Source organism: Leucoraja erinacea, chromosome 7, assembly GCF_028641065.1.
Source record: "Leucoraja erinacea ecotype New England chromosome 7, Leri_hhj_1, whole genome shotgun sequence".
Classification (NCBI taxonomy): domain Eukaryota; kingdom Metazoa; phylum Chordata; class Chondrichthyes; order Rajiformes; family Rajidae; genus Leucoraja; species Leucoraja erinaceus.
In genome coordinates, this window is record NC_073383.1 from 77,173,960 (window position 1) to 77,198,737 (window position 24,778).

At 49.1% G+C, this 24,778-nt stretch overlaps 1 protein-coding gene across 2 annotated transcripts in view; it reads right to left on the minus strand.

The window, feature by feature from the left end:
- adcy5 (adenylate cyclase 5) overlaps nt 1-24,778 on the minus strand; it is a 255,344-nt gene that overhangs the window by 40,920 nt on the left and 189,646 nt on the right. For both annotated transcript variants that reach the window (XM_055638793.1, XM_055638792.1), the window contains exon 9: nt 11,293-11,321. In XM_055638793.1, the coding sequence (XP_055494768.1) occupies nt 11,293-11,321 (29 nt within the window). The remainder of the gene's footprint in view (nt 1-11,292; nt 11,322-24,778) is intronic.

Sequence of the window (24,778 nt, forward strand, 5' to 3'; positions counted from 1 at the left end):
GAATGGCCTAATTCTGCTCCTATCACTAATGACCTTATATGGGGGCAGGGAGAATGAAAGGGCAATGTCACCCCTTGGAGGGGAATATTTTGGGATCATTGGACATGAAGGCATCACCCCACCCCTAACCAAATTACAGGCGGCAGACATGAAAACAGAAAATGGTGGAGAAACTCACCAGGTCAGGCAGTATCTGTGGAGAGAGAAACAGAGTTAACTTTTCAGGGCGATCACTGTACACAGTCCCGAGGAAACCTCCTTGTACTGAAACGTTAACTCTGAACACAAACAGGTCTTTGACCTTAAATCTCTTTCTCTCCCCGTAGATGCTGCCTGACCTGCTGAATAGCTCAAGTATTTTCTGGGTTATTTTTCTCCAGATTTTCAGCATCTGCAGTCTGTCGTGGCTTTTATCAGGGGTGGTGGTGCAGGCAGATATGATAATGGCATTTAAGAGGCTTTTGGATATGCAGGGAATAGAGGAATATGGTTCACTTGCAGGCAGAGGAGATTAATTTAGCTAGTTTAGCTAGTTTAGCTAGTTATCCAGCTTTTGCATCCTTCTAAATTCCAGAGCTCAAATACAAGCCCAGCTGCTCAATTCCCTCAGCATATGACAGTCCCGCCATCCCGGGAATTAACCTTGTAAACCTACGCTGCACTCCCTCAATAGCAACAATGTCCTTCCTCAAATTTGGGGACCAAAACTGCACACAATACTCCAGGTGTGGTCTCACTAGGGTCCTGTACAACTACAGAAGGACCATGATCATGATGATGATCATGGCAATGGCCATGATCATATTGAATGCGGCGCAGGCTCGATGGGCCGAATGGCCTACTCCTGCACCTATTTTCTATGTTTCTATGACCTCTTTGCTCCTATACTCAACTCCTCTTGTTATGATGACCAACATGCCATTCAATTTCTTCAATGCCTGCTGTACCTGCATGCTTACTTTCATTGAAGAAGGGTCTGAAGAAGGGTTTCGGCCTGAAACGTCGCCTATTTTCTTCGCTCCATAGATGCTGCTGCACCCGCTGAGTTTCTCCAGCAATTTTGTGTACCTGCTTACTTTCATTGACTGATGAACAAGGACCCCCAGATCTCGTTGTAGTTCCCCTTTTCCCAACTTGACACAATTTAGATAGTAATCTGCCTTCCTGTTTTTGCTACCAAAGTGGATAACCTCATATTTATCCACATTAAACTGCATCTGCCATGCATCTGCCCACTCACCCAATCTGTCCAAGTCACCCTGCATTCTCATAGCATCCTCATCACAGTTCACACTACCACCCAGCTTTGTGTTATCTGCAAATTTGCTAATGTTACTTTGAATCCCTTCATCTAAATCATTAATGTATATTGTAAATAGCTGCTGTCCCAGCACCGAGCCTTGCAGTACCCCACTAGTCACTGCCTGCCATTCTGAACTAAACTAATCCAGACACAATGACAATGGCGTTATTTTCCAATGAGACGGGCTAGATTCTGCATCGTCGCTGCTCCTTGAATCTGAGTCAACTTTCGATTCCACCAGAGGCAGCAAAGAGGTCTCTTCAAATTCCTATCTGACAGACGGCATTTCCGGGTTCAGCACTCCCCCACTACTTTCCCACAAGGTCCAGAGTCATAGAGTGATACAGCAAGGAAACAGGCCCTTCAGCCCAACTTGCTCACACCAGCCAACATGTCCCAGTTACATGACTCCCACCTGCCCACATTTGGCCCATATCGCCACAAACCTGTCCTATCCATGTACCTGTCTTTTCCTTAAATGCTAGGATAGTCCCTGCCTCAACTACCTTCTCTGGCAGCTCGTTCCATACACTGTGTGAAAACATCATTCCTCAGATTCCTATTAAATCTTTTCCCCTTCACCTTAAACCTATGTCCTCTGGTCCTTGATTCACTTACTCTGGGCAAGAGACTCTGTGCATCTACCCGATCGATTCCTCTCATGATTTTATACACCTCTACAAGATCACCCCTCATCCTCCTGCGCTCCACGGAATAGAGTCCCAGCCTGCTCAATCTTTCCTTAAAGCTCAGACTCTCTTATCCTGGCAACAGGGACACGCTAGATGCAGGAAACATGTTCCCGATGTTGGGGGAGTCCAGAACCAGGGGCCACAGTTTAAGAATAAGGGGTAGGCCATTTAGAACTGAGATAAGGAAAAATATTTTCACAGAGAGAGTTGGGAATTTGTGGAATTCTCTGCCTCAGAAGGCAGTGGAGGCAGATCCACTGGATTTATTCAAAAGAGAGTTAGATAGAGTTCTTAGGGCTAGCGGAATCAAGGGATATGGGGAGAAGGCAGGAACTGATTGTGGTATTGATTGTGGATGATCAGCCCTGATCAGATTGAATGGCGGTGCTGGCTCGATGGGCCGAATGGCCTACCTATCTTTTATGTATCTATGTAACATCCTCTTAATTCCTATCTGTACCCTTTCCAGCTTGACAATATTGGTTTGAGCAAATTAATCATCAGTGGTTTCCTTTATTCAGTAGATACCAGTAGCATTAGTGGTGAGATCGGGTATTGAGGTGGGAGTTTCTGGGACAACTAACTCTGTTGAGCCTTTCAGCGGTGCCGTGGGCCTAGCTCAACGAAACATCAGTGAAGGGAAGACAGACACGAAATGCCGGAGTAACTCAGCGGGACAGGCAGCATCCCTGGAGAAAAGGAATGGGTGACGTTTCGGGTCCAGACCCTTCTTCAGACTGAGAGTCAAGGGCCTGTCCCACTTGGCGATTTTTTTTGGCGACTGCCGGCATCATTGACTGACGTGTCAGGTCACCGAAAAATATACGCGGCGTGATGGCGTATTGTTTTTCCAAGTGTCACAACATTTTTTTTGTCGCCGCTGGATTTTGAAATGTTCAAACTCTTTTGGCGACACTGATATGACTGCGCCAAAATCGCCAAGTGGGACAGGCCCTTCAGGGGTGAGGGAGACACGGAGATAGGAAGGAAAAGGTGTGAAAACGACAGATCAAAAGAGACGAGGATTGAGAAAAATGTCGAATAGATCATTGTTAGAGGTGCCCACTTGATAAACTGAAGAGCGGTCTCGACCCGAAATGTCACCCATTCCTTCCTCCCAGAGATGCTGTCTGACCCGCTGAGTTACTCCAGTATTTTGTGTCTAACCCCAAAGATATACTTACACGATCAGGTTTTTTTTAAATGCGCTTGTTAACATGTAAGTAGGTGATTATTGCACATGGAGCTAGTTATTGTCCTTCGCATAAGTTTGTATAACCAGTTTAGATACTACTTTGGCTTTGGGCCTAGTTTTCTTGGTTGAGCGCTTATCCTGGTGTTATAAGACATGTGAATTTGAATATTTGTTGTAATTTAAGCTGCTCACACACCAAAGGCTAGGGAACCTAATGCGGGTAAATGGTGTTGGTGTAAATAGTGCACATGTCTCTAGTTTTGTTCAATTTAATTTAGAGGTACAGCGCGGAAACAGGCCCTTTGACCCACTGAGTCCTCGCCACCCAGCGATTACCCCGTACACCAGCAGTATCCTACACACTCGGGACAATTTACAATTTTACCGAAGCCAATTAACCTACAATGCTGCTCGTATTTGGAGTGTGGGAGGAAACCAGAGCACCCTAGGGAAAACCTAGTCGGGCACAGGGAGAACATGCAAACTCCGCATAGACAACACCCATCGTCAGGATCAAACCTGGGTCTTTGGCGCTGTAAGGCAGCAACTCTACCGCTGCATCACTGTGCTGCCCTGACACAAAGGTGGTGGGTTTATAGAACAAGCTGCCAGAGGAGGTAGTTGAGGCAGGGACTATCCCATCGTTTAAGAAACAGTTGGACAGATGCATGGGTAGGACAGGTTTGGAGGGATATGGACCAAGCGCACGCAAGTGGGACCAGTGTACAGTGCCCTCCATAATGTTTGGGACAAAGACCCATCATTTATTTATTTGCCTCTGTACTCCACAATTTGACATTTATAATAGAAAAAAATCACATGTGGTTATAGTGCATTTTGTCAGATTTTAATGGCCATTTTTATACAGTTTGGTTTCACCATGTAGATATGACAGCAGTGTTTATACATAGTCCCCCCATTTCAGGGCACCATAATGTATGGGACACATGGCTTCACAGGCATTTGTAATTGCTCATGTGTGTGTAATTACCTCCTTTTCAATTCAATTCAACTTTATTGTCATTGCACAAATACGAGTATAGTTACAACAAAATGCAGTTTAGCGTCTGGTCATGGTCATAGTGCAAGATAGTAGAAGTAAAAATAAAAATACAAAATAAGCATACAATAAAAATAAAAAATACTGGTTAACAATGTGTGGATTGTGGATGAATTAAAACTGGTACATAGGCAAATAACTGTATACAAATGGGAGAGTCTAGAGATAGCTAGCGACGGACTCTGAGTTCAGCAGTGTAATGGTGTTGTTGAAAAAGCTGTTCCTCAGCCTGCTTGTGCGAGACCTGAGGCTCCTGTACCGCCTCCCTGATGGGAGGAGGGCAAACAGTCCATGGTTAGGGTGAGAGGGGTCCTTGATGATTTTCCCGGCCCGTCTCAGACACCGTTTTCGGTGGAGGGCATCCATGGCAGGGAGCGGGGCACCGATGATGTGCTGAGCGGTTTTCACCACCCGTTGCAGTGCCTTCCTGTCCGCTACGGTGCAGCTGCTGTACCATACCGTGAAGCAGGTGGTCAGGATGCTTTCGATGGTACAGCGGTAGAAGTTGGACAGGATCTGGGGGGACAGGTGAGCTTTCTTGAGCCTCCTCAGAAAGTAAAGGCGCTGCTGCGCCTTTTTGATCAATTTGGTGGTATTGAGGGACCAGGACAGATCCTCTGAGATGTGCACCCCGAGGAATTTGTAGTTGGAGACGCGCTCCACCTCAGTCCCGTTTATGTGGATGGGGGTATGTCTGCCACCTCTGGTCTTCCTGAAGTCTACGATGATTTCCTTTGTCTTCTTGGAGTTGAGGACGAGGTTATTGTTGGCACACCAGGCTGCCAGGTGCTGGACCTCTTCCCTGTAGTCTGACTCATCGTTGTTGTTGCTGATCAGTCCTACCACCGTGGTGTCATCGGCAAATTTTATGATGGCGTTGGGGCCATACTTAGGGACGCAGTCATGGGTGAAGAGGGAGTAGAGGAGAGGGCTGAGCACACAGCCCTGTGGCATGTCGGTGCTCAGTGTTAGAGTGGAGGAGGTGAGGTTTCTTGACCCTAACAGACTGTGGTCTGTTGGTGAGGAAATCCAGTGTCCAGTTGCAGAGGGAGGTGGTGATGCCAAGTCCGCTGAGTTTGGTGATCAAGCTGGCTGGGATGACGGTGTTAAAGGCAGAGCTGAAATCAATGAACAGCAGCCTGATGTAGGAGTTGTTGTAGTCCAGGTGGGTCAGGGCAGAGTGTAGGGCCGCCGATATGGCGTCCTCTGTAGACCTGTTGGTCCGGTAGGCAAACTGATGGGGGTCCAGTGTGGGGGGGAGGCTGGCTTTGAGGTGAGCCAAGATCAGCCGCTCAAAGCACTTTGCGATGACAAGGGTGAGTGCCACTGGGCGGTAGTCGTCGAGACTCCCTGAAGCTGATTGTTTGGGCACTGGTACAATGCTTGATGTCTTGAGGCAAGTGAGGATGACACCCTGGGCCAGTGACAGATTGAAAATGTTGGTGAAGACCAGGGATAGTTGTCCAGCACATGCCCTGAGCACCCGCCCGGGGATGCCATCGGGGCCGGCAACTTTGTGTTCATTCACCTTGCTCAGTGCATCTTGTACAGCAGAGGTGGAGAGACTGAGGGGTTGTTTGTTCGGGGGTGGGGCAGCTTTGATGGCTGGTGTTTTGTTGTTCCAGTCAAAACGAGCATAGAAGTAGTTTAGCTCGTCAGGAAGGGAGGCATTGTCTGGGGGGGAGGGGTGTTACCTTTATGGTAGTCGGCAATGGACTTGATGCCTTGCCACATGCGTCTGGGGTCGGAGTTGTTTTGAAAATGCTCCTCGATCTGCCGTTTGTGTTTGAGTTTAGCAGTCCTAATTCCCTTTTTCAGGTTGACCCTGGATGAGCTGTATCCCTCAGCGTCGCCAGATCTAAAAGCGGCATCGCGAGCCTTCAGCAAGAGTCTGACCTCTCTGCTCATCCACGGCTTCTGATTAGGGAAGGTCTTTATTTGTTTATGGGTTGTGACGTTATCGGTGCAGAATTTTATATAGTCCAAAACGGATGAGGTGTATGTGTTAATGTCCACTTGGGAGTCAAAGGTGGCCTGGGTGGCAAACAGACTCTAGCCTGTTTGCTGAAACTGTTCCTGTAGTGCAGAGACAGCCCCCTCAGGCCAAACCTTCACTGTCCTCACGGTAGGTTTCACACGTCTGATGAGAGGTGTGTATTTGGGGAGCAGCAACAGAGAGGTGGTCAGACTGACCCAGGTGGGGGAGGGGGAGGGCATTGTAGGATTCAGTAATATTAGTGTATACTAAATCCCGAATATTGTCTCCTCTGGTTGGGCAGGAAACATGCTGATGGAACCTGGGGAGTACAGTTTTAAGGTTGGAGTGGTTAAAATCACCCGCACCAATAAAAGCCCCCTCTGGGTGTGCAGTTAGTTGTTTGCTGATAGCAGCTTGCAGCTCTTCCATTGCTAGCCTGGCATTAGCGTCCGGGGGTACATAGACTGCAGTGATAACAATCGATGTAAATTCTCTGGGCAGATAGAAGGGCCTGCACTTTAACATCAGGGATTCCAGGTCAGCAGAGCAGTGACTACCAATCCTAACAACGACCGTACACCATGAGATGTTCACATAAATGCACAGTCCGCCGCCCTTGGTCTTACCGGAGTCCTCCGCTGTTCTGTCGGCCCTGAAGACAGTGCGCCCATCCAGCTCGATGGCGTTGTCCGGGATGTTGTCGTTGAGCCATGTTTCGGTAAAGACAATGGCGTTGCAGTCGGCGATCCGTTTATGTGTGGTGATCCGCAGCCGTAGTTCATTGATTTTATTCACCAGGGACCGCGCCAATTCACATTGGCGAGGAAAATGCTGGGCAGAGCTGGCTGGTGAGGGTTTAGCTTTAGCCTAGCCCGATAGCCTCCCCGCTTCCCACGTCTTTGTTTGCGGTCTCTGCGCCGCCTCCGGGCACTTCCTGTCGGAGGAGCTGGCAGACTAGACCACGGTGTCCTGGTGATCTCCGGCGGTAGTTGGAACTGGCTTCATGTACTGGTTGTGCAGAGACGACCGAGATCCAGTAGCTCTTGACCGCCGTACAAAGTCTTCGCTCGACTGTTCCGAGCGAAAACTACGGTAATTATTAGCCAAAAAAATACTAACTTGCAAAAACTGTGGAGACGCGTTGTGCAACATGAGGGCCAAAGTTGTGCCAATGAAAGTCAAAGAAGCCATTATGAGACCGAGAAACAAAAATATAACTGTTAAGAGACATCAGCCGAACCTTAGGCTTACCAAAATCAACTGTTTGGAACATCATTAAGAAGAAAAAGAGCACTGGTGAGCTTACTAATCCCAAAGGGACTGGCAGGCCAAGGAAAACCTCCACAGCTGATGACAGAAGAATTCTCTTTATAATAAAGAAAAATCCCCAAACACCTGTCCGACAGATCAGAAACACTCTTCAGGTGTGGATTTGTCAATGACCACTGTCCGCAGAAGACTTCATGAACAGAGATACAGAGGTATAGCTGCATAAATAGGGTGGCCAGGTTACAGTACATAAAAGAGCAGCCACAGTTCTGGAAAAAGGCCTTGTGGACAGATGAGATGAAGATAAACATATCAGAGTGATGGCAAGAGCAAAGTATGGAGGAGACAAGGAACTTCCCAAGATCCAAAGCATACCACCTCATCCGTGAAACACGGTGGTGGGGGTGTTATAGCCTGGGCATGTATGGCTGCTGAATGTACTGCAGGGCTGCCAACATTGGGTGAGAGATGAGAGTGAGATATTGCGAGGGGGGCGTTGCGATCGGGGGGGGGGGGGGGGGGGGGGGGGGGGGGGGGGGGGGGGGGGGGGGGGAGGAGGGTGTCCAGGTTTTTGGGTTACAGCCCGTGTGCCGTAGGTTGCCGAACCCTGTCCTAGATGTTTGGCCTCATTGTGGTCCTCCCCATGTTTTACAACCGATTCGCCTGGTTAGTTTTATCTCCGGCTGCTTCATGTTGTCGGCGGCTGCACATCCAACCAAGAAAGAAGAGAAGCCAACTGACGCTCTTCCACAGACTGCACAGATCGTTGTGATATGGCGCAAAAAGACAAACTGCGCAGGGACTGAAGACAGCGGGAGAATTCTGTCATCAGCGTGAGAATTGGCTGAAATGCGTGACTCTCACGCTCACGCTCAAAGCGTGAGAGTTGGCAGCCCTGTCTAAGGCCAGGATGTGACAACAGACGCACAGGGAGACACACACACACACACACACAGGGAGACACACACACACACACACACACACACACACACACACACACACACACAGGGAGCCACACACACAGGGAGACACACACACAGGGAGACACACACACAGGGAGACACACGCACACACACACACACACACACATAGAGGGATACACACACACAGGGCCACAAACACACAGGGACAACACACACACACACACACACACACGGGGAGACACACACACACACACAGGGAGAGACACACACACACACACACACACACACACAGGGACACACACACACACAGGGAGAGACACACAGAGAGACACACACACAGAGAGACACACACACACAGACACACACACACACAGAGACACACACACACACACACACACACACACACACAGAAACACACACACACAGGGAGACACACACACACACACACACACACAGGACAGGGAGACACACACACACACACACAGGGAGACACACACACACACACAGGGAGACACACACACACACACACACAGACACACACACACAGACAGGAGACACACACACACACACAGGACACACACACAAAGGAAGACACACACACACAGGGAGACACACACACAGGGAGACACACACACATGGAGACACACACACACACACAGAAACGTACAGGGGGACACAGACATGCACACACACAGGGAGACACACACACACACACACACAGTGATACACACAGACACACCTTTCCTCCCCTCCCCCCTCCCTCCCCTCCATCTTTTTCCTCACGCTTCCTGTTTCTCCCCTTTCTCCTTCCATTCCTCCATGCTCTTTCTACATTCCCTCCCCCTGTCTCTCTTTGCCTCCATCCCTCCCTTTTTTTTCCTCTTTCTCTCTCTCTCTCTTTCTCCCCTCCGTCTCGTTCCCCGGCCGCCAAATGGGGAGTCTGGCAGGCACAGTGTAGCGTGGATTGGCGGCGCTGGCGCTGCGCTGCCGTGTGGGTTGAAGGGCAGGAGGGAGGGAGGGAGGGAGGGAGCGAGGTTGCCACGGCAGCCGGAAGCGCAGCGCTCGCAGACGGCTCACAAAAGCGCTGGCGCCCGTTTCCCGGGACCGACGCGCTTCCCGAATCCGTGCAGATCGCTGTCATGCGGCGCAATCTCGAGACAAACTGTGCAGGGACGGAAGACAGCCTGTCAGCGTGAGAATTCTGTCTTCAGCGTGAGGGCGTGAGAATTGGCTGAAATGCGTGAGTGTCACGCTCAAAGCGTGAGAGTAGGCAGCCCTGGTACTGGCTCACTTATCTTCATTGATCATGCAACTGCTGATGGTAGTAGCAGAATGAATTCTGAAGTGTAGAGACACATCCTATCTGCTCAAGTTCAAACAAATACCTCAAAACTCATTGGCCGGCTGTTCGTTCTACAGCAAGACAATGATCACAAACATACTGGTAAAGCAACAAAGGAGTTTTTCAAAGCTAAAAATATGGTCTATCCTTGAGTGGCCAAGTCAATCACCCGATCTGAATCCAATTGAGCATGCCTTTTATATGCTGAAGAGAAAACTGAAGGGGACTAGCCCCCAAAACAAGCATAAGCTAAAGATGGCTGCAACACAGGCCTGGCAGAGCATCACCAGAGAAGACACCCAGCAACTGGTGATGTCCATGAATCGCAGACTTCAAGCAGTCATTGCATGCAAAGATTATGCAACAAAATACTAAACATGACTACTTTCATTTACATGACATTGCTGTGTCTCAAACATTATGGTGCCCTGAAATAGGGGAGGAGTATGTATAAACACTGCTGTAATTTCTACATGGTGACACCAAAATGTATAAAAATGGCCTTTAATAAAATATGACAATGTGCACTTTAAACACATGTGATTTTTTTTTCTATTACAAATCTCAAATTGTGGAGTACAGAGGCAAATAAATAAATGACGGGTCTTTGTCCCAAACATTATGGAGGGCACTGTAGCTGGGACATTGCTGGCCGGTGTGGGCAAGGTGGGCTGAAGGGCCTGTTTCCACACTGTATCGCTCTGTGACTCCAGGTATATACAATTATGAGAGGCAGAGATAGGTTACACAGTCAGAACCTTTTCCCCAAGGGTGGGAATGTTTACAAACGGAGGGCATAGGTTTAAAGTGAAAGGGGGAAAGTTTAAAGGAGATGTGCGGGCAACTCTTTTACAGAGTTAGGATGGTGGGTGCCTGGTAAATGCTGCCAGGGTTGGCGGTGGAGGCAGGTATGGTAGCGGCATTTAAAAGGCTTTCAGACAAACACATAGACATGAATGGGATGTGGGTAGAAATGCTGGAGAAACTCAGCGGGTGAGGCAGCATCTATGGGGTAAAAGGAATTGGTGATATTTCGGGTCAAGACCCTTGACCCCCTGAGTTACTCCAGTTTTTTTATGTCTATCTTCGGTTTAAACCAGCATCTGCAGTTCCTTCGTACTCATGGAATTTCAAGTCAGATCTCAGGATCTCTGCATGAATAACTTTGGCATGGTAGCGCAGCAGTAGAGTTGCTGCCTTACGGCGCTTTGATCCTGACCACGGCTGCCGTCTGTACGGAGTTTGTACGTTCTCCCCATGACCCACGTGGTTTCCTCCCGCACTCCAAAGACGCACAGGTTTTGTAGGTTTATTGGCTTGGTGTATGTGTAAATTGCCCCATGTGTGTGTAGGATAGTGTTAATGTGCGGGGATTGCTGGCCGGCCCATTTCCGCGCTGTATCTCTAAAACTAAATACTAAAAAAACATCTATCCATATCTTGATAATCAAGCACGGTTTCCAAAGGATTAAAATTATTTTCGATGACAATGTGGAAAACATACTTGGTAAAAAAAACACAGTCACTTACTTGTCCTTGGCCATGTAATCCACAATGCCCTGGGGGAAGAGAGAGAGAGAGAGAAGAGGTGAGACATCTTGTTAATGTCGACTGACGAACATCTCGACTAGACTGTTAACAACAGATGAATGTGCACACCAATGCTTTCATTCACTTTCTTTGAAGGTTTAGGAGGTTCGACATTTCCCCAACAACCCTCACCAACTTCTCCACAACCTGCAAACCTGCACGTCTTTGGAGTGCGGGAGGAACCCGGAGCGCCCTGGATAGAGAGGATGTGGAGAGGACGTTTCCACTAGTGGGAGAGTCTAGGACCAGAGGTCGTAGCCTCAGAATTGAAGAACGTTCCTATAGGAAGGGGATGGGGAGGAATTTCTTTGGTCAGAGGGTGGTGAATCTGTGGAATTCATTGGCCTAGATGACCATGGAGGCTAAGTCAATGGAGATAGATAGGTTCTAGATTAGTACGGGTGTCAGGGGTTATGGGGAGAAGGCGAGAGAGTGGGGTTAGGAGGGAGAGATAGATCAGCCATCAGCCTTCTCCCCATTACCCCGAACACCCGTACTAATCAACAATCTATGATTTCTCCATCGTAAAAATATCTTCCATTGGCTTGGCCTCCACAGCCGTCTGTGGTGATGAATTCCACAGATTTACCACCCTCTGACTAAAGAACTGGTCTAAAGAACTAAAAGTCAGGCAGCAGCTCCGCGGAACAGATAAGTATTGTGTCTACAGAAGAATTTAGACTTTAAGAGTTACTGTGATAGTTTTAGAGATACAGCACCGAAACAGGCCCTTCAGCCCACCGAGACCGCACCGACCAGCGATCCCCGCACACTCACACTGTCCAATGCACACTAGGGACATTTATCATTTACACCAAGCCAATAAGCCTGCAAACCTGTACGTCGTTGGAGTGTGGGAGGAAACCGAAGATCTCGGAGAAAACCCACGCAAGTCGCGGGGGGAGAACGTACAAACTGCGAGCAGACAGCACCCGCAGTCGGGATTGAACCCGGGTCTCCAGCGCTGTAAGGCAGCAACCCTACCGCTGCACCACCGTGCCGCCCTGAGTGTGTAGTGTAGGACAGTGTGGGCAGAATGGCCTCATTCCGTGCGTGTACAATTCTACACGGAAGCATCATTGCTCTGTAAACAGCCCACCATGTTGTTGCCTCTTCATGTACCAAACAATCAAGGACTTATTGATGACCACATCATGAAGATTATTAGATTATCTCGAACGCCTTGCCCTTTAATGATGCCTTTGTGGCGGCTCCTAAGGGTCGTGCCATTATACTGCCGAACCCCTCGGCACAGGAGTGGTGCAGTCCGGAGGTGGCCCTCAGCCGGAGGGTTTAAAAGGCAGGGGTTTGGGTGCCATCTCTCTCTGGTTTCGTCTTCCCTTCAACCGGGAGGAATACAATAAAGGTGCTTCTCAAACACTGGACTTCGTGCCTCCTTTTGAGACCCACGCACCACACCTTCGTACTTTACCAGTGTCCATGAGAAGTCTTAAAAGGAAATATTGGATGACCTAAAGAAATCTTATTCATTGCCCAGAGTATTTCTCCCTGGCACGATCCCTTATTTGTTAGTTAATGGCTTCTACTTGTTGTGTACAAACACACTGACACTGTTAATGCAGCCCTCTGTCACAAACTTATGAAACCATTTTTCTAACATTGGAATTGCTAGAGGTTCGAGAGATGAATGGGAGCCAAGCATGTTGTTTTAATCTCTTTTAACTTTGTTCCTGCATTTCTCCAAATTCTATGACCATGGCAACACATTCCTAAAGAGAATTAGAGTGGTGGAAAGTAGCAAAGAACAAAAGAGAGCAGGTCATAAGTGATAGGTGTAGAATTAGGCTATTCGGGCCATCAAGTCTAAAATGCCATTCAATCATGGCTGATCTATCCCTGCTAACCCTATTCTCCTGCCTTCTCTCCATTACCTCTGACCTGTACTAATCAAGAATCTATCCATCTCTGCCTTAAAAATATCCACTGACTTGGCCTCCTGTGGCAAAGAATTCCACAGATTCACCAACCTCTGACTAAAGAACTTCCTCCTCATCTCCTTCCTAAAAGAACGTCCTTTAATTCTGAGGCTATGACCTCTAGTCCTAGACTCTCCCACTAGTGGAAACATCCGCTCCACATCTACTCTATCCAAGTCTTTCACTATTCTGTATGTTTCAATGAGGTCCCCCCCTCATTGAACTGAACTCCAGCGAGTGCAGGCCCAGTGCGGCCAAACGCTCATCATAGGTTAACCTACTGGTTCTTGGGATCATCTGAAACCCATTCCTTCGCTCCACAGATGCTGCCTCACACGCTGAGTTTCTCCAGCTATTTGTCTGTGTACTGATTCCTGGGATCACTCTTGTAAACCTTCTCTCCAGATCCAGCACATCCTTCCTCAGGTACGGTGCCCAAAATTGCTCACCATATTCCAAATGCGGCCTGACCAGCGCCTTATAGAGCCTCAGCATTACATCCCTGTTTTTGTATACAAGCCCTCTTGAAATAAATGCCGGCACTGAGTTTGCTTTCTTTACTACTGAGAGAGCATGAGATGGAGAGCAGGGGTGAGAAAGGTGTGGAGGAGAGATAGGGGAAGGAGGGAGGGAGAGAGGGAGAGATAAAGAGGGGAAGAAACTGTTGTTGACTGGTGGTGCGCATTTTCAAGCAGCTCCACCCTCTTCTGCACCGAAGAAATGACTGAGTGGGTCAAGTTATTGATTATAAACATGTGGGTCTGAAGACCCTAAACGTGAGTCTGAAGAAGGGTTTCACCCCGAAACGTCACCCATCCTTTTTCACCAGAGATACTGCCTGACCCGCTGAGTTACTCCAGCACTTTGTGTCTATCTTTGGTGTAAACCAGCATCTGCAGTTCCTTCCTACACAAGTCCATGATAATGTTGGCTGCTTTTCTGAGGCAGCGTGAAGTGTAGATGGAGTAAATGGTGGGAAGTATGGTCCGTGTGATGGATTCGGGCAGATGTAAAAGTCCCTACAATACTATGTTGAAGAAGATGAGGGGAGTTATCTCCTGCAGTGATGACCGACATACGTATATTCCTGAACCCGTAGCTTTAAGGACGGAAATCACATGCATTTGTATAATCTGTGGATTATGGACAGCTAAAAGCATTTGACATCAATGTTGTGCCCAGGAGGGAACTGCAGATGTTGGTTTACACCGAAGATAGACACAAAGCGCTGGGGTAACTCAGCGGGACGGGCAGCATCTCCAGAGAGAAGGAATGGGCGACGTTCCGGGTCGAGACCCTTCTCCGGACTGAGAGTCAGGGGAGAGGGAGACACGGAGATGTGGAAGGGTGAGGTGTGAAAACGAGAGATCAAAGGGGGAGGAGGTCAAGGAAAATGTAGAATAGATCATTGTTAGCTGAGGGAAGTTGACAACGAGGCGTACAAAATAAAATGTAATCAGGAGGACAGTCAGACTGGTCGGAGAACTAGGATGGGGGAGGGACGGAGAGAGAGAGAGGTTAATTGAACTTGCTTATGCATCTGGGGCAGGGTGCAGGCCCAAGTCCAAATAACTCCAGGGTGAGAACAATTTTGATGATATAGAGGTCGTGGTGGGTGCTGGAGATCAGATTGGCCCACGGTGGGTCCCGGACGACCTGCCGGGAACAAAAAGTGTCCCGGCATGGGGAGGGACAAAGAGGGACCCAGTGTGGGGGTGGGGTGCGTTGTTGGGACTATTGTTTAGGACTATATTGAACACGTAGCGATGGGCGGCTCATTGTATGCCACTTGATCATTCTGGTTGACTGGATAATATTCTGGTTAATATATTTGGATATTAAGGTACTTAAGGGAAATAGGATTAGTGCAGAGAAGCGGTGCTGAGGTAATTGATGAGCCACAATCCCATTTAATAGTTGAGCGGGCACCCGAAAAATGTATCTTGAGTTCTTTCTTACGTATGCCCCTTCAGATTGGATCCTCTCCTGAACCTGCGCTCTGACTAAGGTCGCCAAATGTTGTCGGGCAAGGGACCTTCGCGGGACCGGTAGCGCCTCAACGCGACCACGAGGTCGCGTAATTAGCGTGCCGACGACACGTAAGTGTGACGGGGGGCTTTAGGCTCTGCTCGAATGTACGCACGGACCTACAGCGCCGGGGACCCGGGTTCGATCCCGACCGCGGATGCTGTCTGTACGGAGTTTGTACGTTCTCTCCGGGATCTCCCACGCTCCAAAGACCTACGGGTTTGTAGGTTAATTGGCTCGGTATGAATGTAAAACGGTCGCTGGTGCGGGGATCGCCGGGTCGGCGCGGACTCGGTGGACTGAGCGGCCCGTTTCCGCGCAGTAGCTCTAAACTAAACGAGTGATGCAGGAAGACAATCACATTTTACTGCATCATTGGTAATCTCCAAAAAAGGAAGTGTTTATTCTCCCACGTATTTATTTCTGGAACTCCAAATGATTTTCCACTTGCCCACGCATGCCAGTGCTTAGCAAAAATGATCATTGTGTGATTTATCTCGAGAGAGAGAAGGAATGGGCGACGTTTCGGGTCGAGACCCGAAGGGTCTCGACACGAAACGTCACCCATTCCTTCTCTCCAGTGATGCTGCCTCACCAGCTGAGTTACTCCAGTATTTTGTGTCTACCTTCGATTTAAACCTCCATCTGCAGTTCTTTCCTACGCATGCTGCAATTTATGCTCATTTAGAGTTAGGGTCTGATTCAGTCAGTGTTGTGTGCTTACACTCAACTAGGTATAGGTTTATTAATGTCACGTTTAGTTTAGTCTAATTTAGTTTAGTTTAGAGATCCAGCGTGGAAACAGGCCCATCGGCCCACCGAGTCCGCACCGACCAGCGATCCCCGCACATTAACACTATCCCGCACACACTAGGGGCACACCACAGAAGACTTTAGAGTTTAAGAGTAATAATGCCCCTGTCCCACTTAGGAAACCTGAACGGTAACCTCTGGAGACTTTGCGCCCCACCCAAGGTTTCCGTGCGGTTCCCGGGGGTTGCAGGTGGCTGCCGGAGGTTGCAGGTAGTGGAAGCAGGTGGGGAGACTGACAAAAACCTCCGGGAACCACATGGAAACCTTGGGTGGGGCGCAAAGTCTCCAGAGGTTACCGTTCAGGTTTCCTAAGTGGGACAGGGGCAGAGGGAGTTTTTTTCCCCTTAGTCCCAGATGTGGCCCTTGTGGCTAAAGGGATCAGGGGGTATGGAGAGACGGCAGGTACAGGATACTGAGTTGGATGATCAGCCCCTCCCATGCCTATCATATTGAATGGCGGTGCAGGCTCGAAGGGCTCGAATGGCCTACTCCTGCTGTACCTATTTTTTTACTCCTCAGCTGGCCATCAGTCTAGGATAATGCTCTGATTTTGGTCTCTTTTTTTAGAGATACAGCTGATTTCCTCCCATTGCCAAACATGGCCCTGCTGGCGTTGCCCCCACGCAGCCTCCCATCAATGCGCCCTTGGCCCAGCGTGTCCCCCGCTGCACAACCCGCCTAACTCTGGCACAAACTCACTGCAAGTCCTCACACCCTTCATCGGGATCTGAAACACTTTCTTCCACTTACCAATGATCCTCCTTAACCGCTGGTGCTTCATTCTCCGCCAGGTAAGAAAACCCTGCCAACCGGCCGTAACCAGGGGCAACCACCGGCCCTCACCTGTCTACAACCAGAGGCAGGCTACTTTCATCGCTTCGTCAGGATCGGGAAAAAGCAACTTGGCCGCGTCTCTGGTTAACGGAGGAGCCCCGCCTGCAGGCAGCAACGCCCACCTCCACCTCTCTCCCAACGCAGGTCGAGCTACAAACTCTGTACAGACGTTGGTCAGGGTAACCCGGGTGCTCTAGTGAGGCAGCAACTCCTCCGCCGGTTGTTCCGTTCTAGGTAGCAAGATACAGTCAAAAGTTTGGTTTTGCATGTTTTCCAATCAAACCATGGGCACTATAGTGGCACAGCAGGCAGATTCGCTGCCTCACAACGCCAGAGACGTGAGTTCGATCCTGACCCCGGGTGCTGTCTGTGCGGAGTTTGCACGTTCTCCCCTTGACTGCGTGGGTTTCCTCCGGATGCTCCGGTTTCCTCCCACATCCCAAAGACGTGCGGGATTGTGAGATTATTTGCCCTCTCTCACTTGATCCTGGTGTGTGCTAGAGTAACAGCGGGTCAGGCAGCATCTCTGGAGAATCTATCAAATCTACCCCATAACCCCTGACACCCATACTAATCAACAATCTATCGATCTCTGCTTTAAAAATATCCATTGACTTGGCCCCCACAGCCATCTGTGGCAAAGAATTCCACAGATTCACCACCCACTGACTAAAGAAATTCCTTCTCATCTTCCCAAAGGAACGTCCTTTAATTCTGAGGCTACGACCTCTAGTCCTGGATTCTCCCACTAGTGGAAACATCCTCTCCACATCCACTCTATCCAGGCCTTTCACTATTCTGTATGTTTCAATGAGGTCCCCCCTTATTCTTCTAAACTCCAGCGAGTACGGGCCCAGTGCCATCAAACGCTCATCATAAGCTAACCCACTCATTCATGGGATCGTTCTTGTAAACCTACTCTGGGCCCTCTCCAGGGCCATACCCTTCCTCATATATGGTGCCCACAATTGCTCACAATACTCCAAATGCTTCCCGACCAGCACCTTATAGAGCCTCAGCATTACATCCTAAGGAGTATCTCAGCGGGTCAGGCAGCATCTCTGGAAAGAAGGAATAGGTCACTTTTCAGGTTGAGACCTCTCCTTTGACTCCCAGTGTGAAGAAGGGTCTCGACCCAAAATAGCCAAGGCCATTCTCTAGTTGGTAAGAGGACAGTTCAGTTGCCTGATAACAGCGGGGAAGAAACTGCCCCTGAATCTGGAGGGAAGAGATTTAAGAAGGACCTCAAGGGCAACTTTCTCAGATGCAACAAGGTGGCACGGTGGCGCAGCGGTAGAGCTACTGCTTTACAGTGCCAGGGACATGGGTTCGATCCCAACTACGGGTGCTGTCTGTATGGAATTTGTACGTTCTCCCCGTGACCGGCGTAGGTTTACTCCAAGATCTTCGGTTTCCCCCCACACTCCAAAGACGTATTCAAAGACGCTATATTTAAGAGGGAGTTAGATGTGGCCCTTGTGGCTAAAGGTATCAGGGGGTATGGAGAGAAGGCAGGTACAGGATACTGAGTTGGATGATCAGCCATGATCATATCGAATGGCAGTGCAGGCTCGAAGGGCCGAATGGCCTACTCCTGCACCTATTTTCTATGTTTCTATGTACAGGTTTGTAGGTTAATTGACTTGGGGTAAAGGGGAAATTGCCCCTAGTGTGTGTAGGACAATGTTAGTGTGTGGGGTCCGCTGGTCGGCACGGGCTCGGTGGGCCGAAGGGTCTGTTTCCGCGCTATATCTCTGAACTAAAGTAAACGAGTAACACTGCAGTCGTGGTTACGGCTTTGTACAGATTTGGCGGTTGCCATGGCGACGGCCGGATCGCAGCAATGTCGAACACAGCGGGGCTCACCACACGTTCACTGGAACAACAATTATGGACTTTGCCACCATTTCAGGGGATTTACTAAAAATAGGCCGAATTAAATCCCTTCAAAGGCTTTCGGTTCCTTTCATTTTCCAGGGGCCAGAATCGACACAATTCAACAACGCGCGCATCAGTCTAAAGGCAAGGCACGGTGGCGCAGCGGTAGAGTTGCTGCCTCACAGCGCTAGAGACCCGGGTTCGATCCTGACTGCCGGTGCTGTCTGTACGGAGTTTGCACGTCCTCCTCGTGACTGTGAGGGTGTTCTCCGGTTTCCTCACACACTCCAAAAACGTACAGGTTTGTAGGGTAATTGGCTTCGGTAAAATAGTAAACAGTCCCTAGTGTGGGGGGGATAGTGCTAGTGTACGGGGTGATTTCTGGTCGGCACGGCACGTGGGTGGGCCGAAGGGCCTGTTTCGAACCGCCTGCCTTAGTCTCCATACCCCCTGATCCCCTTAGCGCTGTCTTAAATATAGCCAATGAACTGGCCTCAACTACCCTCTGTGGCAGAGAGTTCCAGAGATTCACCACTCTCTGAACTAAATTAAAATCTACATTCTCTCTCGTGCCCTGCGTGCGGTTTCTCCGAGATCTTCGGTTTCATAAGGCCAAAAGTGGCAGGAGTAGAATTGGGCCATTCGGCCCATCAAGTCTACTCTGTCATTCAATCATGGCTGGTCTATCTCTCCCTCCTGACCACACTCTCCTCCCCGTAACCTCTGACACCTGTATCTCGTTAGTGGCATCCTCCCACACTCCAAAAGACGTAGGTTAATTGGCTTGGCATAAAAATGTTTCCACGCAGTATCTCTAAACAAGTGTCTGCATTTTTAAAGCAATGAAACAGGTCATCTGATATTTGTTGGTATTTGTGTTCTCTCATCTCTCCTCCCCTCTCTCTCCTTCTCACTGGATTCATTTATCTCAGGGTGAATGCACAGAGTTTTTTACCCAGGCTAGGGGAATCAAGAACCAGGGAACACAGGTTTAAGGTGAGAGGGGCAAGGTTTAAGAGAACTCAAAGTGCTGGAGTAACTGAACTGGTGAGGCCGCATCTCTGGAGAATGTGGATAGGTGACGTTTCGGGTCAGGACCGTTCTTCAGAACAGCCTCTGCAGTTCTTTGTTTCTTCAAGATTTAATAGGAAATCGAGTGGCAACGTTTTCACTCAACGGCTGGTGGGTATATGAGACTGGTGGCTGCCAGAGGAGGTGGTTGAGGCAGAAAAACAATTGAATGCACAAAGCCTTTTAGATTAGTTCGGGTTATTTGGTTTAGTTTAGAGATACAGCGGTTAGTTTAGAGATACAGCTCTTCAGCCTACTGAGGCCTCGCCGACCAGCGATCACACCATACACTAGGACTATCTTACACACTACGGCTAGCTTACAATCTTTACTGAAGCCAATTAACCTACATTCTATTACTTGTACAAACGTGTTCGTCTTTCGAGCGTGGGAGGAAACTGGAGCACCCGAGGTAAACCCACGCAGTCACGGGGAGAACGTACAAATTTCATACAAACAGCATCCCTAGTCAGGAGGAGTTAAAGGCAGGGGTATGGGGTTAGGAGGGAGAGATAGACCAGCCGTGATTGAATGGCGGAGTAGACTTGATGGGCCGAATGGCCTAATTCTACTCCTATTCGTTATGACCTTCCCAGGTATGGGCTCCTATATGTCGGCGAGAACAAGCGTAGACTTGGCGATTGTTTTGCTGAACATAGTCTCAGCCCGTCATGGCCTACGTGATATCCCGGTTGCCAAAGGTTTTAACTCCCCGTCCCATTCCCACACTGACCTTTCTGAGCCCGGGTCTCTGGCGCTGTATTATGCCCCTGCCCCAAGGTTTCCGTGCGGTTCCCAGAGGTTGCAGGTGGTTGCCGGAGGTTGCAGGTAGTGGAAGCGGGTAGGGAGACTGACAAAAACCTCCGGGAACCGCACGGAAACCTTGAGTGGGGCGCAAAGTCTCCAGAGGTTTCTGTTCAGGTTTCCTAAGTGGGACAGGGGCATAAGGCAGCAACTCTACCACTGTGCCACCTTTTTACCCAGGCTAGGGGAATCAAGAACCGGAGGAAATAGGTTTCAGGTGAGAGGGGCAAGATTTAACAGTGCACCAAGTACTGGAGTAACTCAGCAGGTCAGGCAGCTTCTCTGGTGAACTTGGATAGGTGACGTTTCGGGTTGAGACCCTTCTTCAGACCAGCCTCTGCTTGTTCTTTGTTTCTTCAAGATTCAATAGGAACTTGATAGGGGCGGGAAAAACCTTTTCACTCTGTGGATGGTGGGTGTGTGGAACGAGCTGCCAGAGGAGGTAGTTGTGGCAGATACTGGGACGGCATTTAAAAGGCACTCGGATAGGAAAGGTGGAGGGTTATGGGTCAAACGTTGGCCAATGGGACTAGCGTAGATGGGGCATCTCAGTCGGCATGGACGAGATGGGCCGAGTGGCCTGCTTCTGTGCTGTGTGACTGAGTTCATTCTTCCTCCCTTGGTTATCTAGGTTCCTCTTTAAGAGGTGCTATTTCGAGTTAACAAACTGTTAACACTTCAGTCCACTTCAACAGACTTTGACAGTGGGCACTGCTAAATTCCAGGCTCTCACTGAATTGATTTTCAGATACGTCCCAAAGGGGTGAGAGTGCAGGGATTAACTCGCTGTGTAGGGAGTGGGTGTGAGAGCGGAATTAACATTGAACTAGTGTGGGGCAGGCAGCATCTCAGGGGAGAGGAAGCCTAGAGATATGGAGGGGTAATGGGCCTGTTCCACTTAGGCGATTTTTCAGGTGACTGCCGGTGACTGTCAAGAATTAGGCCATTCGGCCCGTCAAGTCTGCTCCGCCATTCAACCATGACTGATCTATCTTTCGCACTCAACCCCATTCTCCCGCCATATCCCCACAATCCCTGACACCCGCACTAATCAAGAATCTGTCTAGGAGGAACTGCAGATGCCGGTTTAAACTGAAGAACGACTCAAAATGCTGGTGTAACTCAGCGGGTCAGGCAGCATCTCTGGACAGAAGGAATGGGTGACGTTTCAATAGACAATAGACAATAGGTGCAGGAGCAGGCCATTTGGCCCTTCGAGCCAGCACCGCCATTCAATGTGATCATGGTTGATCAACCCCAATCAGTACCCCGTTCCTGCCTTCTCCCCATATGCGCTGACTCCGCTATTTGTCAGAGTTTCGGGTTGAGACTCGTGGATAAATGTGAGGTTATCCACTTTGGTGGCAAAAACAGGAAAGTAGACTATTATCTGAATGGTGGCTGATTAGGAAAAGGAGAGATGCAACGAGACCTGGGTGTCATGGTACACCAGTCATTGAAAGTAGGAATGCAGGTGCAGCAGGCGGTGAAGAAAGCAAATGGTATGTTAGCATTCATAGCAAAAGTATAAGAGTATAAGAGCAGGGAGGTTCTACTGCAGTTGTACAGGGTATTGGTGAGACCACACCTGGAGTATTGCGTACAGTTTTGGTCTCCTAATCTGAGGAAAGACATTCTTGCCACAGACTGATTCCTGGGATGGCAGGAATTTCATATGAAGAAAGACTGGATAGACTCGGCTTGTACACGCTAGAATTTAGAAGTTTGAGGGGGGATCTTATAGAAACTTACTAAATTCTTAAGGGGTTGGACAGTCTAGATGCAGGAAGATTATTCCCGATGTTGGGGAAGTCCAGAACTAGGGGTCACAGTTTAAGGATAAGAGGGAAGTCTTTTAGGACCGAGATGAGAAAATCATTTTTTACACAGAGGGTGGTGAATCTGTGGAATTCTCTGCCACAGAAGGTAGTTGAGGCCAGTTCATTGGCTATATTTAGGAGGGAGTTAGATGTGGCCCTGGTGGCTAAAGGGATCAGGGGGTATGGAGAGAAGGCATGTACAGGATACCGAGTTGGATGATCAGCCATGATCATATTGAATGGCGGTGCAGGCTCGAAGGGCCGAATGGCCTATTTCTTCACCTATTTTCCATGTCTCTATGTTTCTATGTTCCATCTCTCCACAGACGCTGCCTGTCCCGCTGAGTTACTCCAGCACTTTCTGTCTTTCTTCGTTGTACAGGGCGTGTTCTGTCTGTTCAACCAAGCAGGAATAAAACGTTTCACGCTCCCAGCCCTGTCTCTGCCCCAGTTCCCTCACGCCTGTGAATAACACTGCTGCACTGCCTGTGGAAATCCATTATTGAGTTGCAATAAAACAGTCGCCGCTAACATATCAACTCGCACATCGTGATTACTTGCCGAGGTGGGTTTCCATGGCAACGTCCAAGTTAATCGAGTCTTTTAAAAAAAAACCCGGCACATTGGATCACAGGATCACAGCTCATTAAACCAGGTTGCCAAGGAATGCACGACCGCTGTCAACAGCAATTCAGAACAGAAAAGGTCAGAAACAGGCCGGGCAGCATCTGTGGAGGGAGAAAGTTTCAGGACAAAGTCCCATCAATCAGGCCCTCCAAGGCCTACTGGATCTCCCGGTTGCCAAAAAATTTAACTCCCATTAGGGGAGTATGGGGTTAGGAGGGAGAGATAGATCAGCCGTGATTGTATGGCGGAGTAGACTTGATGGGCCGAATGGCCTAATGCCCCTGTCCCACTTAGGAAACCTGAACGTGCGGTTCCTGGAGGTTTTTGTCAGTCTCCCTACCTGCTTCCACTACCTGCAACCTACGGCAACCACCTGCAACCTCCGGGAACCGCTCGGAAACCTTGTGTGGGGCACAAAGTCTCCAGAGGTTTCCGTTCAGGTTTCCTAAGTGGGACGGGGGCTTAATTCTACTCCTGTTCCTTATGACTTTCCCAGGTGTGGGCTCCTATATATCGGCGTGAACAAGAGTAGGCTTGCCGATCGTTTCGCTGAACACTTAGGCCCAGCCCGTCATGGCCTACGCGATCTCCCGGTTGCCAAACGGTTTAATTCCCCTTCCCAGTCCCACACTGAGCTTTCTGAACCCACCCGGGCCTCCTCCATTGGCAGAGTGAGGCCACACGTAAAAATTGGAGAACAACACCTCATATTCCGCTTGGGCAGCTTACAGCCCAGCGGTTTTCAAGAGAGAGTTAGATTTAGCTCTTAGGGCTAAAGGAATTAAGGGATATGTGGAAAAAGCAAGAATGGGTTACTGATTTTAGATGATTAACCATGATCATATTGAATGGCGTTGCTGGCTCGAAGGGCCGAATGGCCTACTCCTGCACCTATTTTCTATGTTTCCATGGTATGAACATTGAATTCTCCAATTTTATGTAACCTATAACTAATGTGACCCTGACTACGGGTGCTGTCTGTATGGAGTTTGTGTGTTCTCCCAGAAACCCGCGTGGGTTTTCTCCGGGTGCTCCGGTTTCCTCCCACATTCCAAAGATGTACAGGTTTGTAGGTTAATTGGCTTCTGCAAATTGTCCCTAGTGTGTGGGATAGAACCAGTGTGCAGGGTGATGGCCAGTTGGCGCTGACTCGATGGGCCGAAGGGTCTTTTTTCCGCCCTGTATCTCTAAAGCAAAGTCTAAGGACACTACACTGTCTGGCTGGAAAGGGGGTAGTATTACATAAACGTTATGAGACCGCAATTACATTAACTGTGTCAGATTAACCCTTTGCGTACTGAATACATTTTTTAGAGCTGGCAATACAGTCAAAGCGGACATGGGAGGAGGTCATGTACATTCAGAGGCTCTGACCGTTGCATGAAAATAAATCTTGCTCCCTTGACCTTTCTAAGCCCGAGTGACCATCAGTACCAGTCCATTTTGGGAAGCCCAGACCATCACACAAATCAACCTCCCTTCCATTGACTCCATCTAGATCTACACCTCACACTGCCTCGGCATAATCAAGGACCAGTCTCACCCCGGGTCACTCCCTCTTCTCCCCTCTCCCATCAGGCAAGAGGTACAGAAGTGTGAAAACGCACACACCTC